The sequence below is a fragment of the Maniola jurtina genome, chromosome 14 (assembly GCF_905333055.1).
Source record: "Maniola jurtina chromosome 14, ilManJurt1.1, whole genome shotgun sequence".
Classification (NCBI taxonomy): domain Eukaryota; kingdom Metazoa; phylum Arthropoda; class Insecta; order Lepidoptera; family Nymphalidae; genus Maniola; species Maniola jurtina.
In genome coordinates, this window is record NC_060042.1 from 10,753,749 (window position 1) to 10,770,074 (window position 16,326).

General features: G+C 35.8%; 2 protein-coding genes across 3 annotated transcripts; one reads left to right on the forward strand and one right to left on the reverse strand.

The window, feature by feature from the left end:
- Nucleotides 1-1,137, forward strand: LOC123872127 (prostaglandin reductase 1-like). Its single transcript, XM_045916276.1, has one exon. The coding sequence runs from the start codon at nucleotides 1-3 to the stop codon at nucleotides 1,015-1,017; it is 1,017 nt and encodes a 338-aa protein (XP_045772232.1). The 3' UTR covers nucleotides 1,018-1,137.
- Nucleotides 1,138-2,960: 1,823 nt separating this feature from the next.
- On the reverse strand, nucleotides 2,961-15,101 carry LOC123872122 (protein HGV2). 2 transcript variants are annotated; one of them, XM_045916270.1, is made up of 9 exons: nucleotides 14,915-15,101; nucleotides 14,218-14,390; nucleotides 13,750-13,844; nucleotides 13,279-13,445; nucleotides 7,419-7,509; nucleotides 6,925-7,062; nucleotides 6,165-6,239; nucleotides 5,487-5,731; nucleotides 2,961-3,431 (listed from the first exon to the last, which is right to left on the reverse strand). In XM_045916270.1, the coding sequence occupies exons 2-9, from the start codon at nucleotides 14,388-14,390 to the stop codon at nucleotides 3,237-3,239; spliced, it is 1,179 nt and encodes a 392-aa protein (XP_045772226.1). In that variant the 5' UTR covers nucleotides 14,915-15,101; the 3' UTR covers nucleotides 2,961-3,236. The 2 variants fall into 2 exon arrangements, with proteins under 2 accessions (XP_045772226.1, XP_045772227.1); XM_045916271.1 differs by lacking the exon at nucleotides 14,915-15,101 and adding an exon at nucleotides 14,830-14,901.
- Nucleotides 15,102-16,326: the final 1,225 nt, after the last annotated feature.

Below are 16,326 nucleotides of genomic sequence, written 5' to 3' on the forward strand. Positions count from 1 at the left end.
ATGGTTAAAGCCAAGAAATGGGTCGTTAAAAAATACTTCGACGGAGTTCCCATGAAATCAGACTTTGAGATCGTGGAGTATGAACTGCCACCTCTAAAAGACGGTGAGATATTGCTCAAAACTGAATGGATCAGCGTGGACCCTTATCTGCGAGCTTACAACCGGAATTACCCGCTACCGTACGACCAATTCAGTTTCCAAGTTGGAGTAGTGCAAGAGACCAAAAATACAAATTACCCGGTAGGCACTAGAGTCGTCACCCACAAAGGTTGGTGCGACTACGTCATTGTGAAAGAAGCGAAGCCTGTGCTAGGTGAAGTCCAGAAAGAGATATTGTACAAGTTGCCCGATTTGCAAGGCCTGTCTCCATCATTAGGAGTGGGCGCAGTTGGAATGCCCGGAGTCACAGCTTATTTCGGATTCCTAGAGATTTGTCAGCCTAAAGCTGCCGAAACAGTCGTCGTTACCGGAGCGGCAGGCGCCGTGGGATCCCTCGTTGGACAAATAGCAAAGATCAAGGGTTGCAAAGTCATCGGCTTCGCTGGGACGGACGCGAAATGCCAGTGGTTGGAACAGGAGCTCGGTTTCACCAAAGCCTTGAATTATAAAAAGGTAGATGCACAATCAGCTTTGAAAGCTGCTGCCCCTCAAGGCGTGGATTGCTACTTCGACAACGTTGGTGGTGAACTGAGCAGTATAATCATTGGGCAAATGAATTCAAGAGGCAGAGTTGCCGTTTGCGGCAGCATCAGCGCTTACAACGAGGACCCAAAAAAGATGCCGAAAGCTACAATTTTACAACCACCTATCGTATTCAAACAATTGAAGATTGAAGGTCTTATGGTCTGGCGTTGGTTGGATCGTTGGTCGGAGGGATTCACTCAACTAGTCTCTTGGATAAAGAGCGGGCAACTGAAAGCCGCGGAACATAAGACGGTAGGATTCGATAAACTGTATGATGCATTTGTTGGAATGTTGGCGGGAGAAAACACTGGAAAAGCTGTCGTTAAAGTTTGAAATTAATAAATAGGCCTTAAATACATACATATAATATTTACAGAAAACCAACTTAAGATTTTTTTTTTGTGTCCAGCTTAATTTGTAGAAAACGTGAATATGTACCTATAAAAATTATATTGTCTAAACATAAATAACCGTTTTATTTCATCACACAAGAAATAGAGACCATTTCATAGACGCTTAAGGAGGGAAGGACTTAGAATAAGGGCTAACATGATTTTTCAATCGTCAGATAAACTTTATCTCACGAATTTTCACGTTTTGATAATTTCCTAAAAAATAACTAACAGACCCTCAAAATGCTTCAGATAAAAGTTATTTGACGATTGAGAAATTGACCCTAAAGTGCTTTATTGACCTTTCATGTACTTAAATAGTAAGTAATTAGAATAAGCCAAGTTTGAGTATTAAATGCCTATTATGATTATTTTTCTATGAGTCGAATTTTTTTAATACGAGATTTAAAATACATACTAAGTAGATAAGTAAGTACATAAATAATAAACATGTAGGTAGAGTTTTCAAGAGTTGGTATCTTTATTAAACAAAATATTATGTAAATCAATTACAACTAACCAATTACAATTACAACTTAGGGCCTGCGTAGACGAGGGACTAATTGGGATGATGCCTGTGTCAAAAATAAATTATTTCTTAGTAATTATTAAATAGAGGGTCTTCCAAAATTCCTAAATTCCACGTCCCCTGGTCCCCTGTTAGTTTTAAGTTTGCTTACCATTTTAAATTATCGATTTAACTAAAAAAGTAGGTCAAATTATTTTAAATTTCTATGACGTCACATCTGTGATTTTCATACAAGCTCCCTTACTAAGCGAGCGTTATGACATTTGATAAAAAGTCACTGATTTGACTAGTAGTCATCATCCCTATTGTCCGCGGAGGACAAAATTCCCTCATCTTTTGCTACGCTGGCCGAGCGTTATGCAATGCGGTTCTTAGTGACCCATTTTTGTCCTACGCGGATAAAATATAGCCCCTCGTCTACGCAGGCTTAAGCCTTAAGTATCTAATATTCTTATGATTATTTTAATTACGTAAGTATAGTTATAAATTAAACTACACTTTCTACTTAAAGGGCGTTGACACGATAAGAGCAGCTACAAATATATATATTTTTTTGTTTACTATCGAAGTTTTCCTATTAAGGACCAACTTTACAATCGTTAGATTAGGTACCCAGAAGAATTTTGGTAGGCACTCAGATTTTTTATAAGTTACAAAAACATGACAAAACTCAAAACGTTTCCTTATGAAGGGGTAATTTGGAATCGAAAAATCAGAATATGTAATTATTACTTAAAGCTGTAACTTGAAACCTATTAAGTAAATACAAAATTTAGTAAACTCAGTCTTAATTTGGGGCGAATTACAAGTAAATAGAATTACATATTTACTGACCTTATTATTAAAACTCTTATCGTATCACCGCGGTACTTTCCACTATTTCTGTTAAGAAACTCTTAAGTTTACAAAAATATAAAAACAATGATAAAAATTCAATACTTATCGCATATTTCATTCATTGGGGCAAAAATTAATCATCAGAACTCTTGCTGTTACCCCAACTCAAATTAAAATTGTTTAAAAAAAACATTGGAACGATTCGAAAACTAGTTCCGTTTGTGATTGGTTGGTGACTAATTGTTAAGGTGTATGACACGGGTCGGCTCGCGAAATTCAAATTAAATTTGGTTTTAAGCAATTTGTAAACTTATACGACAAAGTAGACTTATGGCATTTTAATTGCACCAATGGCAGTGTCATTCTCACGGGTTTATATAATAATCTTTACTTGAAAGGGTCCAGTTTAAGAAATTAGTTATAGTTTCGACTAATTTGTGAGTAACTCATGTCAAACTCATTATTTTGATTAATTTCTTAAACTTTCAAGTAAAGGTTTTTATGTACTTAATCCTGTGAAGATCATACTGCCATTGTCGGGATTAGAATGCCATAAACCTACTTTGTCATATTAGTTTATGAATTGCGAAAAACCAAATTTTTGAATTTCGCGGGCAGACCCGTGTCATGCATCTTAACGCTCACTGAGATTTTCGTCTCAATTGAATTCGTTCAATTAGAATGTTCCTAAAGTTTTGTATGTATGTAAAGTTGAAAGAATTGTCTATTATAAATTACTTAATGTTTATTAATGTTTCAAGTTACAACAGGTATGCACATCTCATGTTATCTATTCACGTGTTAACGCGTTTGGGCGCCGGTGCGTCTTCGCCGCTGGTCTTCCTCTTGCGCTTGATGAGATGGGAGATGTCTGCCGCGGCAGGCTTGGGCGCTGCGGCACTGGAACCGGCTGCACTGGCGCCGTTGGCTGATGACACCGTTGACTCGCCGTTGGATGAAAATAGAGTTTCGCGCACGCGTTTTATCGTCTGGAAATAAGTAGTTTATGCCTTTAGTTGTTTTCAGGCTCAGAGCGCGCTTGTCTGCAATCCATGCAGGGTGTAACCTGAGCAAAAACTTAGCGTCATTATACTACCTTAACACAATTCAATGCCAATAACCATTTGCCTTATCTTGTAGGTTTAGTGATTTAGTATTTTTCAAACCCGCATTGTATAGCGTGCAAAACTCGGGTCCCACCTACGACGCGGCATTGACTTCGAGTGACCTATTTACGCAACGTTCGTTGACCTCTAGCGTCAGTCAGATGTTTTGTTTGCTATATATTGTGAACTTTTAAAAAATACAGGATTTTTAATATTTTTCGTAGTTTCCTAACAGAAATCATCAGTACTATGATGATGCAGCCTACGGTGAAGCGCGTCTGCCTAAAAGGTGCCTATTCAGTTTTCATCTTTTGAAGGTACCTACCAATATTATAGCCCGCGGGGAAAGCGGAAGCCGGAAGGGTATTCTATATTCAAGCAGTGTATATTAGAACGGTACTCTGACGCATTAATATAGAACGTACTCTGACTTTGCTAAGACTTAAAACAGAGTTAAAAAGAGACATTTATATTTCTACAACTTCTCGTCTCCTTTTAACTCTGAGCAAACCCAAAGTGCGCTCTATTAATCTCCGCCTAAATCTCGTTCTCGGCTCCACTCTGCAGGTATGTGTAGAGTCTCAGACAAATTAAAATCAAGGGAATGTTACATCAATGGCCATAATAAAGAAAAACAACAATTTCCACCACATGGCCATTAATGTATGAAGGGGCATGTGAAATAACACACAGATTTTAATTTTGATCAATTTTATTTCAAAAAAATTGTAAAGCAATACAAAAATGGCCGTGTGGTAAAAATGGTTCTTATAACTAAAGGTCTCCACACACTGTGACATCGGAAGATTATTAAAAAAGGTGCGATGTCGAATTCAGCACAGAAAAACGCACTCTTTAACATCTTTCCTTTTACAAAAATACTAAAAAACTATAACTGAAATAACCGATTCATTTTTAGCAGTAGAGAAATACACAATAACTTCATAGAAAAACAATTTCTTTTAAAATATTGATTTTTGTATGGTCTAACAAATATGTACCAATATTTTGTCTTCATAGACTATTATGGTATGTTCTCCCTTTGTCAGCAAAGATAATGGTACAGTCAGTGAGCGGAAACCTTAAAACATTACAACTTACGAACTATGAGTATCATATTATTTAAATGCAACTTGAGATTCTATAAGGCACTTAATTCTAACAAATTTTAATAATGAATACTGACAGTCAAATTTGAGTTTTATCACAATGTCATTAGAGTTCAATTTGGCAACTTTAGAATTTAGGAACTAACGTTAAATAATCACGGCAGGTTTAGAATAAGACAGTAGGTGGCCACCATAGTAGATCAAGACTTTTAGTAAATTTTTAATTTGACCCTACTACTTAGCAAACTTTTTTAGAACCATCAGTTTTTTCCATGTCTTTGGCGATTATTCAAAAACTATGTTTCACAGTAAGCCACTTTTTGAAAATAAAATGTCGGCAGCATGCTAATGAAAACGCGCCAGTCACTGTCTCAATCTAAGCCCACCTTTATTCTAATTGGAATGACTCGATTTTGCAGCTTAATAAACTTAATGTTTCACTACGGAATGTAAAGAAAATAAATGACGTGTTTCAGTAAAGTTAGGGGACAAAATAGTTACAGTTTATTGCCCTATGTCTACAGGACATACTATGATTTCTAAACTGGTATTTATTATATTCAAACTGGGTATATTAAATGATTCTAAGTAATATTTAGCACATAAGTCTAAGTGTTGTTTAACATGCTAGAGCACGCTTAAAGTCGATTTATAGCATCAAATATTGAATGTCATAGATTAAAAATTATTTATTATTTTTGTCACAAAAAAAAAAGTACCCAGCATGTTAAAAATGTATTTAAACATGGACGTAACACTGTTTCCTCTCTTTAAGAATCATATGCCGAAGCATATTTCTTGTTTCCTCAACACAATCACACGGTCTTACCTCAGCTTTGTAATCCATCATATCCTGGATCTTCTCCTGAATCTCTGGCAGTAACTCCTTCAGCTCCTTGATCTCTCCTTCTACAGTATAGAAGGGGTCGGTAGTGGTATACTTCTTGACGGTTGCATCATCTGTGACACTGGTGGGGTTTTCTAAGGTCTTGATACGTGTTTCGAGGATGTTGGCTGCGTTTTTGAAGTGTGTTATCGCGTCTTCGAAGTTGGATGCGAGGGAGTTTGCGATACCTGGAAATTTGGAAGATGATTAGTCAGAAATTAGAGTTCCGTAGGAGAACCAGAGTAACCAAAGTTACACAGCTAAAGTGGAAATGAGCAGGGCACATAGTTCGAAAAACAGATAGACGTTGTTCCTGTACCTATAAATCCTGTTGTAAATGACCACTAGCATACTAGACACTTTCATTAAAAATTACAACTTATCGGTTTCTCTTAAGGATTTTTTTTTAAAAATTAATAACTTCACTTGTGGCTTAATAATTTCTTAAATGAAACAACCGTTTGTAGAACTTCTAGACTAGACAGTCTATTTTGCGGATTACATGACGTTCGTCCTTATTCATAACTAGTTCCAACCTTAACTGGTTGAGATCCTGGCAAATATGTTGGGAATATGATAGGGTTAAGAATGTAATAATATAGTAAGTTAGCAGTTTCTTACCAATATGATAATGAGTCTCAGCTATGCGTCGGTCATCACTTTTGTACAGCTCTTTTTGTATATCCAAGCAGCTCACTGCAAATAATAAAAACAGAGTCAACATACTTTTATAGCAAATTTAATAATCTTAAACTTACAAATGCAGAAAATGTTTGTCAGGTATTTTATGAATGGCAGGCTGAAATGAATTTTTCTGTATTAAAACAAGATAATAATATAAAAATTATATATTTTATTAGGCTACAGTCTACACAATCAAACACAATATTATTGCATTCGTTATAACGTCATTATATGCATCAACACAAACTTATATTGTGCTCCAGGCAATTATTTGATTTGCGCTTCATTAACTTTTGAATTGGTTGGAGTTAAGCATGTAATAAGAATTCCTACAAAGAAATGAAAAAAAAAAAAATTGAATACTTTTACTAATTTAACACTATTTTGATACAGGAGACATTTTTGTAATTCCTGTATCAAAATAATTGTTACATGGGTGTGTTTGATAGGCCTAAATTGACTGTACCTACAAAATACACCCATATAAACACCCATAGAAGAACATCGTGGTTCAAGAATTTACGCCAATGGTAGGGGAAGAGTACCCCATCTCTTCCGCGCAGCAGCGTCCAAGGTGCAGATAGCCCTAATTTTATTTTATTTTATTTATTAGTAATGGCTGACTAATGGTTGCCAACCTCCAGTAGGAGACGGCACTTCAAGAAGAAGAATAGCCATATATTATGTAGATACATACTCATGTCAATGACAGCCTTGTCGTAGGTCTCGCTCTCCAGAGCCACTTCGCCGAGCGCGAGGTGCACGTCGGCGAGCAGCGCGCGCGCCGCCTCGCCGCCCGACTCGGCGCGCTTCTGAAGGATGCTGCGCGACAAATCTAAATAGAAAGATTTTTTTAATAAACTTTTACATGTGCTTTACTTGGCAGTTACTCTTTCAAATCAATCAATCAATCAATCAGCCTGTTTGCGTCCATTGCTGGACATAAGCGTTATTGGGAGCGCGCCGCCACACACAATCCTCCGCCTTCCTCATCCACCCACTTCCCGCTATCCTCTTAAGGTCATCTCAGTCCAGCGAGTCAGAGGTTACTCTTTTACACAACTTCAATTTACAGAATCATGTCTATTATCTATTATTGTTTTGTTTGTATAAAATGATTCGAAATAAATGTTTTTATTATAACTATTATCTATCCTCATAAAAATTACTTGTGAAAAATGTGGAACATACCAAGCATCTCCCAGGCTAGTTGTAAATTATCAACGTCATCTTCATTGTCCAAGTTCACCATAGATTCATCACCTTCCCCATTTGATGTTCCCTGATTACAAAAAAAGCTAATGTTACAATAGTGTTTGTATTCTACTAATGTATAATTTTTAACGGACACACTTCCACACTATATTACCATACAGCAGTAGCTTTTAACAATGAACTTTTTAGTACATAATATAATGATAAGAATAAAATTGGCTATACTTAATATTATTACTATATTAAATAACTTGACCGTAACTGGAAGCTTTATATTGAGAGTAGCATTTCCGTTTCCGTCGATTTCATGCCAGTTTTCGTACTTTTATTGATGTCATATCCGGTTTTGTGGCGCCACCTGGCGGGGTCGCGCTCAAAGTTTTCGTAAATTGCTCAGCGCGGCCATGGCTTCATTGGCGTTTTGTTTGCCGTCGAAGCAACTTGCAATCAGTCAACACGAAACGTTGCAAGATATTTTATTTTATTTTATTGTGTGGTACTTTATAAAGTGAATTTGGTGAATAATTCGCAGTAAGTACTTATTTTTAATTTATATTACATTATGTAAAATGTAAAATATAATAATATGTACGTGATCAATATTTTTAACGGTTTGTCCGTTCGGATCACAGTACTTTATATTTATTTGCCAGAAGGTAGTTATTAAAAACTTTTCGTACTTGAGACGATGTAACAATTAGAAACCGATTATTAGAAATGAATTTCAAATATTTGAAATTAATATTATTAGCTAAAATTTACCTTTTAAGTCTGTTACAATATGCTCATTTTATTGAGAGGGTACATGACGATAGTTATGACCCCGATTGCATTTTGAAATGAATCCTCTCGGATTTATACGAGAAATTCTTTTAAGATTATGATATGTCTTTTCTAGTTATTGTTATTGTTAATTCAAATTGTTACATCGAATAGTAATGAAATTACAGGTAACCTTTATAAAAATAAAAATATCACACCTGACGATCATCAGGATGAAATCAAATAACAAAGTTCGTGTTTAGATTTTACTTTCAACAGGTTCTAACCATTAATTAACCAGTTTCCAGGTTTTTCAGGTTTAGCTAGCGCATCTTGGTTTTTACGTGTACCTACACAGTACATTAAAAAGTCTTTGATAAAACTCAAGGTTCATAGACCTAGAAACAAACAAAGAGGTAAAAAAGTATGATACCTTGCAATTTCTAGCAGATAAAGCTTATGCAGCTATCACATACTGCGTAAACAAAAATAAGCCTAGGTTTTCCTAAAAATTGTGCTTTCTTGACTTTATTTTTATTCGTATATAAATTAACTGAAAATCAATATTAACTTAAATAATAATATTAAATTAACTAAAATATTGACTGAAATCAATAATCAGACTTCGTCGGGTCTTTCCACAATTAGTGGGTAGCTACAGCATAGAAGGTATTGCGATGCGCTGCGAAATTATCACGAGCCAGGTGGGTCTTTTGGTTACATCCATATGGGAAAAAACAAGTGGAGTTTGTTAATATTTTTTGGGTCGAAAAGAACACATTTATTCAGTCAAAAGCTAAGCAATTATTATTAGTCCGCTGCCTCTCGCGGGGGCAAGGCATTGAAAATGTTACCGTTCCATCGCGTGGAACTATTTTGCATACACTATGGTAAATTATTTTGACGATTCAAAAGCAATTGCAAAAGTGTATTCGAATAAAGATAAGATAAATTTATTTGACCCAGCAATAAATAGAAAACACATTGAACGCGTTCGCCGCTTCACAAGCACAGAAAATTATAATTGTTGCCGTTCCATCGCGTGGAACTACTCGACATGCACATTGCTTTTCTGAAAAATGGTCACCCGCCCCTCGTAGGGGCCATGCATTTCAAATGTTACCATTTCAATACATAGAGCTGCCATGACTACCTTTGCCGTGCATTGAGCCAATTCAATGATCAATATTATCCACCCTCGCGGGTCGGATACCAGTATGATCAATATCATTCAACCTTCGCAGGGTTGATCCTAACATGAGCAATATTATAACACCCTCGCGGAGTGGATACCAGTATGCTCAATATCATCCACCCTCGCGGGGTGGATGCTAGTTTGAGCAATCTCATACACCCTCACGGTGTGAATACCAGTATGATCAATATCATCCACCCTCGCGGGGTGGATGCCAACATGATCTATATCATACACCCTCGCGGGGTGGAAACGAACATACCGGTAATATCTACAAAGGTCATCCAAAAAGTTCTTATCGTTCCTCAATCAGGACTGTAGGTCCAAAAAGGTAAGTAAGCCACAGCATGATTATTTGCACCCGAATTCTCCAAGACAAATCAGAGAAACTAAACCGACCTCGTTCCAAGCAGGTTATTTAGTGCACTGTCTTTCGCAATGAAAGAAAATAGAGGCACCAGAGGTTATACAAAGGTTATTTCAATGGTATCGCATACCAATATTTAAAAAGCCACCTATTGTTTTTCCCAAGGAACTGTATGCAATAGTGCGTAAAATGAATCATGAAGCTTGCACCGCACGCCAAGCTTCCTTTTCACCTTGTTTCTGGTACCGAACTCTGAAGTGTCATCCCGACCAAGATCACGACTTAGAGTACGAAACAACTATGTATGTTATGGCAGAACATTTCATTTTGATAAACATGCAAAGTCTGTTTTCATGTAGTGAAACAGTCTTGTGTCAGTGCTTCTTATTGAGGCCATACGGGAAAGTTAGATAGATTAGATGATAACCTACCTGCCGTTCGGACTAACCACGGTGTCTATGGGTGATATTAAGAGAATGGTGAAATATGAGTCCTATTTTACTTAATCGACTTGTCATAGCAAGTTAAGGCAAGTACATGCTAAATGTACAAGAGACTTAATACATGTACATTTTTTACATGCATTAAGTTAATATCTACTACAGTCGAACTTACTGTTTTTGGTATATAAAATTTGAGAATTGGTTCTTTGACCACGAAAGAGTGAGTCTAACTATTTAGAAATACTATGGAGACCCTAAAAAATGCCTCCAACGAGGGCTGTTGGATGTAAGAACAGTTAGAAACGCTAGTTAACAAACCAATGACCGCTGGATAATCCAAGATCTATCCAATACTGGTAGATCACTATTATCATTCGTTAGACGTCCACAGTTGGACATAGGTCTCATAAAGAGACTACCACATGCCACGTAATTACACTGCATGAATCCAGCGGATCCCTGCGACTCGTTAAGTGTCGTCTATCCATCAAGTGGCGATCTCCACGCTGCACTCCAAGCTGGCAGATGCGATAAATAAATTATAAGGGCTAAAGGAGAAATATTAGCTACCTCCACTAGTTCATGTTCTAGTAACGGATGCTTTGGATTAGGCTTGGGAGCATTAATAAACAATCTTCATCTATCATGCTCTTTGACAGGAAAGGAACTCTTATCAAAATGATAGTCTAATTTACCCTTCAGAAGCTTCAAGAAGGCTCACTTCTTACGCCTTAGTTCAAGTCTCATTCAAAGTAACGACGAGACGTTACTCTCTCATTTACTAAGAAAAAGAGGAATGATGTTCATTCTTTCATTCATTCATTTGTTAATAAAGCATATTTGCAAGGTTTAAGGATGTTGTTATCCTTATTGAATAAAACATTCCAGATACTGGAATTATGGCTTGACAAATACACCATAGCATACAATATTATATCCGGTATGTATAGTAATCATGTAAATAATTTGTATCTAATGTCATAGCCAACCTCCCAGAGTGGCAATACGAGCTTGTGTGGAAATAATATTTGCAAAGTGGGTAATCCTGGAGGTCGATCTATTCACCTCGGAGAAAGCATTCGAAGTACACATCTATGCACTCTTAGATTTGATGGACCATCAAGTCCTGTTTCACGATGCTGTATCTCATGAAAGTTTCCATTGGCATAGTTGGTTTACGCCATTATTTTCAATTCTTCGTCTTGACTCTTGACCCATCTCAATTGGTCAAAAGGAATATTTTTTGAATAGTTGATTTAGTTTATATAGTTTACTCCGATCGAAAGTGTTTGGCGGGCCTCGACCGTTTATATAAAACACAGCCTCATTGACTCGCAATGGGTCTGTCATTGTCTTAAGAAGTCTAGAAATAATGAGTGGTCCTATACTTTACCTAGACACATAAAACCTAAGCAGTAAATCACTGCTTAATTTCAAGCGGAAATCTATCTTGAAACTATTGAATAAGCTTGAAAACGTTGATTGATACGAACCTAAAGTATCACAATTAGCACCAGTTTTGGCACATAATATAAATGACATAATTTAGAATTTTCATTCCTATTACACGAATCTGTAATTGGATCTGTTATTGGATGTATGAAATAAAAGTCAAGTAATGTTTGTTAATGCGCGTGTTTTATATGTGCTATATTAATGAATAAAAGCAAATTCACTCAATTATGTATTCATGTCCAAGCATGTTTTAAAATCGATTTCTTCAGAAAGATTTAAAATCCACCCGTTTGGGGTGCTAATAATAACTTATTACTTAACTAATCATTTGTAATATCTGCGTTTTTATTACTGCTTACTATTCAGATAACTTCATATTGCATCAAAATCGTACCTTAGAACGAATGATGTGTATTTAATAAAATTTGATGATTATAAAATTAAAATCTGACATTTGCCCTAAATTCGGCTCAAAATCTGAAATAGACAACCAATCAGAAATTGCTTGTAATGGGAATAGTCATAACGGGTATCTTTACCCTCTTTTTGGATTTATATGTGTAATTGGTAATTAATTATTGAACGACAGATTATGATATGCTACAAAATATAATGCTCTATATTTTATAATGGTTAACGGATTAAACGTGCCTCTCGTACAGTAGGTATAGCAGACTGGGTAAAAACCTTTTTGAAAGAAGCAAGCATATCTGCTACTTCTAGTAGCATACACTCAACTCAGGGAAAATCATTCTTATGATGAGATGGCCCATGAAAATTAGCAATCAGCTAATACAATTTAAAATTTTTCTAAATGTAAAGTGATTGAAGGCAATGTACTTAGTCCAGGTGGTATCGCTCAACTAACTATTCTTCAGTTCTATGACTGATAGTTAAAATTCTTTTCTTTATTGATTTTGTATTCAAATAAACAAAATTTGGTTTATGAAAAAGAACATAATATCATATAAGTACTCATTATGGTACAAGTGTTATCACATTGGCGTAGAATTCTAATATCTATTATGTGGCGTCACCAGGCGAAAACAAACAGGGTCTCAATATAAAGCTTCCAGTTACGGTCAAGTTATTTAATAGTAGCGTTTTACCTGAAAATAAAACGCATATTAAAATACTTACCTCACTGGAAGCTTTCAGTAATTCCTGCCTGGTGATATTGAGCCAATGAAGCCATGGCCGCGCTGAGCAATTTACGAAAACTTTGAGCGCGACCCCGCCAGGTGGCGCCACAAAACCGGATATGACATCAATAAAAGTACGAAAACTGGCATGAAATCGACGGAAACGGAAATGCTACTCTCAATATAAAGCTTCCAGTGAGGTAAGTATTTTAATATGCGTTTTATTTTCAGGTAAAACGCTACTATTAATACCTAATTAATGTTCTTACTGGTTAAATAAATAAATAAATAAATAAATCTTTATTATCTGAACAGAACATTATTTACAGACTTTGGTGTGAGGTTATTGTCTTGCTTATCATTAGACTGTTCAAATCTGCTTTTGAAAAATAACTTTTCTTTATATTATTATTTATTATTCCTTCATTCTCATTTGATCTTCATAAAACCTATCAAAAAAAAAAATACTCACAGGTTTATCATCGACCATGGACTCGTCAGCTTCAGCAGTGCTGCTGGCTGGCTCCTCATCTTTTGTGGTGGACTCTGCTTCATTCTTTTCCACTTCTCCATTTTCTTTTGCCACTACTTCTCCCTTTTCTTCTGCAGCATTTTTACCACTCTCCTCATCATTCTCTTCTACAATAAAGATTTATTTATGCTGTTTATTTTATTATTTCTGTCCATCTGTCCATTATCTTTACGCCCATCAATTTAACCAATTTTGACAAAATTTGGAACAAAGACAGTTTGCTCTGGGAAATAAATAAATGTGTTGTTGTTATAATTATTATGGGAAATCAAAGAGGTCCCACAAGATTGTTAAAAAGTAAAAACCTAAATCCATGTTGTCTAAATGGTCCTGGTAGGGGTAGTCCTTTAGTAACATTATATTTTATAGAGTTTATAACAACATGTCTGTATGTAACAAATCATAGTTTACCTTCATTATCATCTTCCTCATTATTAGCACCTGGCATGCCATCTCCAAGGACACCATTCTCTTCCCTTGAGAGCCCTAGTAAAGCTTTCCCATACCTAGAAAAGAAAGTTTTAATATTATGTTAACATTTTTTATAATAACAACGTACAAATCTAAACTAATAAGTATTTTAATCTAGAAGTATTCATTACAAAGCTCTACTGTACATCCGCCCGTCCATCTCTGTCAGCAGAGTACCTCGTGAATGTGATAGATAGAGTTCAAATTTTCATTGAATGTGTATTTCTATTGCCACAATAACAACAAATAATAAAAATTTCAAAAGGTAATAAAAAATTAAAGTATTATTTCTTGTAAGATTGTACAGAACCCTTCGTGTGCGAGTCCAACTCGTACTTCACTGAGTTTTTGAGTGTACTAATAGGACATGTAGGTTTATCTGTATTCTATACAATTATGCTAACTTACCATAAATAAGCCTCAGCACACTCATCTGCAATATCCCCATGGGTCTTTGCGAGATGCTCACAGGCCTTTGCCAAGCACTCCACTGCAGAATTGTAGTCTCTCACTGCAAGGTTTCTGCGCCCTTCTGCCAGCAGCTCCTCTGGAGATTGTGGGACTTCTTCTACATCAGACATCTGATGGAAATATGTAACTTCATTATCAAATGAAAGTTATTTACAAATTAGCCAATGCATTCTGCAAGTACCAGCGCTTTAATCTCTGTCTGCAAGGTGATTTTAGTATGAAAAAGTCAAAAGTCGGTAAACCGGCCAAAGCTGGCTGCACGCGGTTATGTACGCAAAGTGGGCCTGTAACGTTTGTGGAATGCATTCGCCGAATCCGTTGGGTCAACGTTTACTAGGCATTTTATGTAAAATTCAACTAAAACTATAACGAATTTGTAAACAAGCCCACCAAGTTAGTATTATTTTTATTAACGGTAAATTTTAACTTAAGCGAATTAATCAGCTCGTAATTACCACGTGTAGGATCGAAAATTCTCCGGCAAAGTGTACAAAGCCTTTTTCGTAAAATGATTAACATTAATATGTATTGAATCCTACGATAATTTACCTAAAAATTCTCAAATGCACTTTTTAAAATGCAACGTTGCAAATGCATGCTTGACAGGTGCACAAAGCAATACATTTTTACTTACTTTATCTGGTTAATTTTCCGTTGAATTTATTACCAAATCGAAATTGATGCTTATATAAGGATAAATCTGCTTTTTTAATCCGTATTTTCTCATAGAACTTGAAATTTTAATAAAATTATTAAAATAGTTATTTTTCTGCCCGCTTAAAGCTTGGTCCAGTGTCCACAGACTAGTAATCCTAACCATGGTCAACTGTCAAAATCAAATCAAAAAGTATTGCCAGTGTCCAAAAATAAAATTCGCTACCTGCACCGTGTGTATGCACCATAATTAAGGTCAATCAGTTCAGTAGGCTTTAATGCTAGAACCCAGAGCTGGGAAAACAGATGATTAAAAAACTTTTACCCGCGTTGTCATTTCTTTTTACTTTGAGCGGATGTTTTAAAAATGGAAAATGCGTCATTCTCTGATCTCAAGTACCTATTTGGTCTTTCATGACAAAAACTTTAACTCGACTTGATAGGGAGAATACCTGGTTGGTTAATGGAGTTTTACGTTTTAATTTAACTGCAAAATATGATACAATAAGAAACAGGAGTGCGAGGCAGCGAGCGCAATTTTTTCTTTTAGTACAGATAAAAAGAAAAAGATAAACAAACTCCACCATGGCAAAATTTTATTGTTTAAGCACCTCACTCACTTTTTTCATGTTTTTATCCAGGAAAACAAACATTTCCCAGGGGATCTCCAAAAACGTAAATACATGCGGACGAAGTTTCGGGTATCAACTAAAATAATACAATAAAAGCGAGAGCGAAGCGATCACAAAGTTTTTCGATATTTTTACAAAAAAGCTTGGTAAATTCGAGAACTAGTCTAGGTAACATTTTAAAAACAATTATTTCTCTTTGTCTAGGATTTCGGGGCTATGCAGACTAAATTAAAGAAGAGCTTTGAAGATTTTGGCCTACGTAGTTGTAGGCCGCCACTTTTATTTTTTTCCAAAGTAGCGACCACGCATAAAACTTACCTATATTAATCAATAGCTGGGATCAATACAAGCAAGTAAGTATTGTATGAGACAAAATCTTCCAGTGTCACGCTTCCGAGATCTATGCTATCAAAGTTGTATTGTTGGAGTCATATTCAGAGCAACAATTTAGCCACCAGTACAACTTTGGTAGTTTACATTTCGGAAACGTGACACTGAAAGATTTTTTCTCATTCAATATATTTTGTTTGTATTGATGCCAGCCATGTGGCCTGCTTTTTTGACAAATAAATAAAATGGCAAACATGTATAGTTAGGCCCATACGTCAATGGGTAGGCCCATTGGGTGGCTAAGCTCCGTACTCAAATATTCAAACCTCTTTCCATTCTATAATATCGATGTATATGGATTAGCCTTTCCCATACAATTCCGTCCGCAAAAATACGCTTGAATCTTACGTCATCGTCATTGACAAAGTCA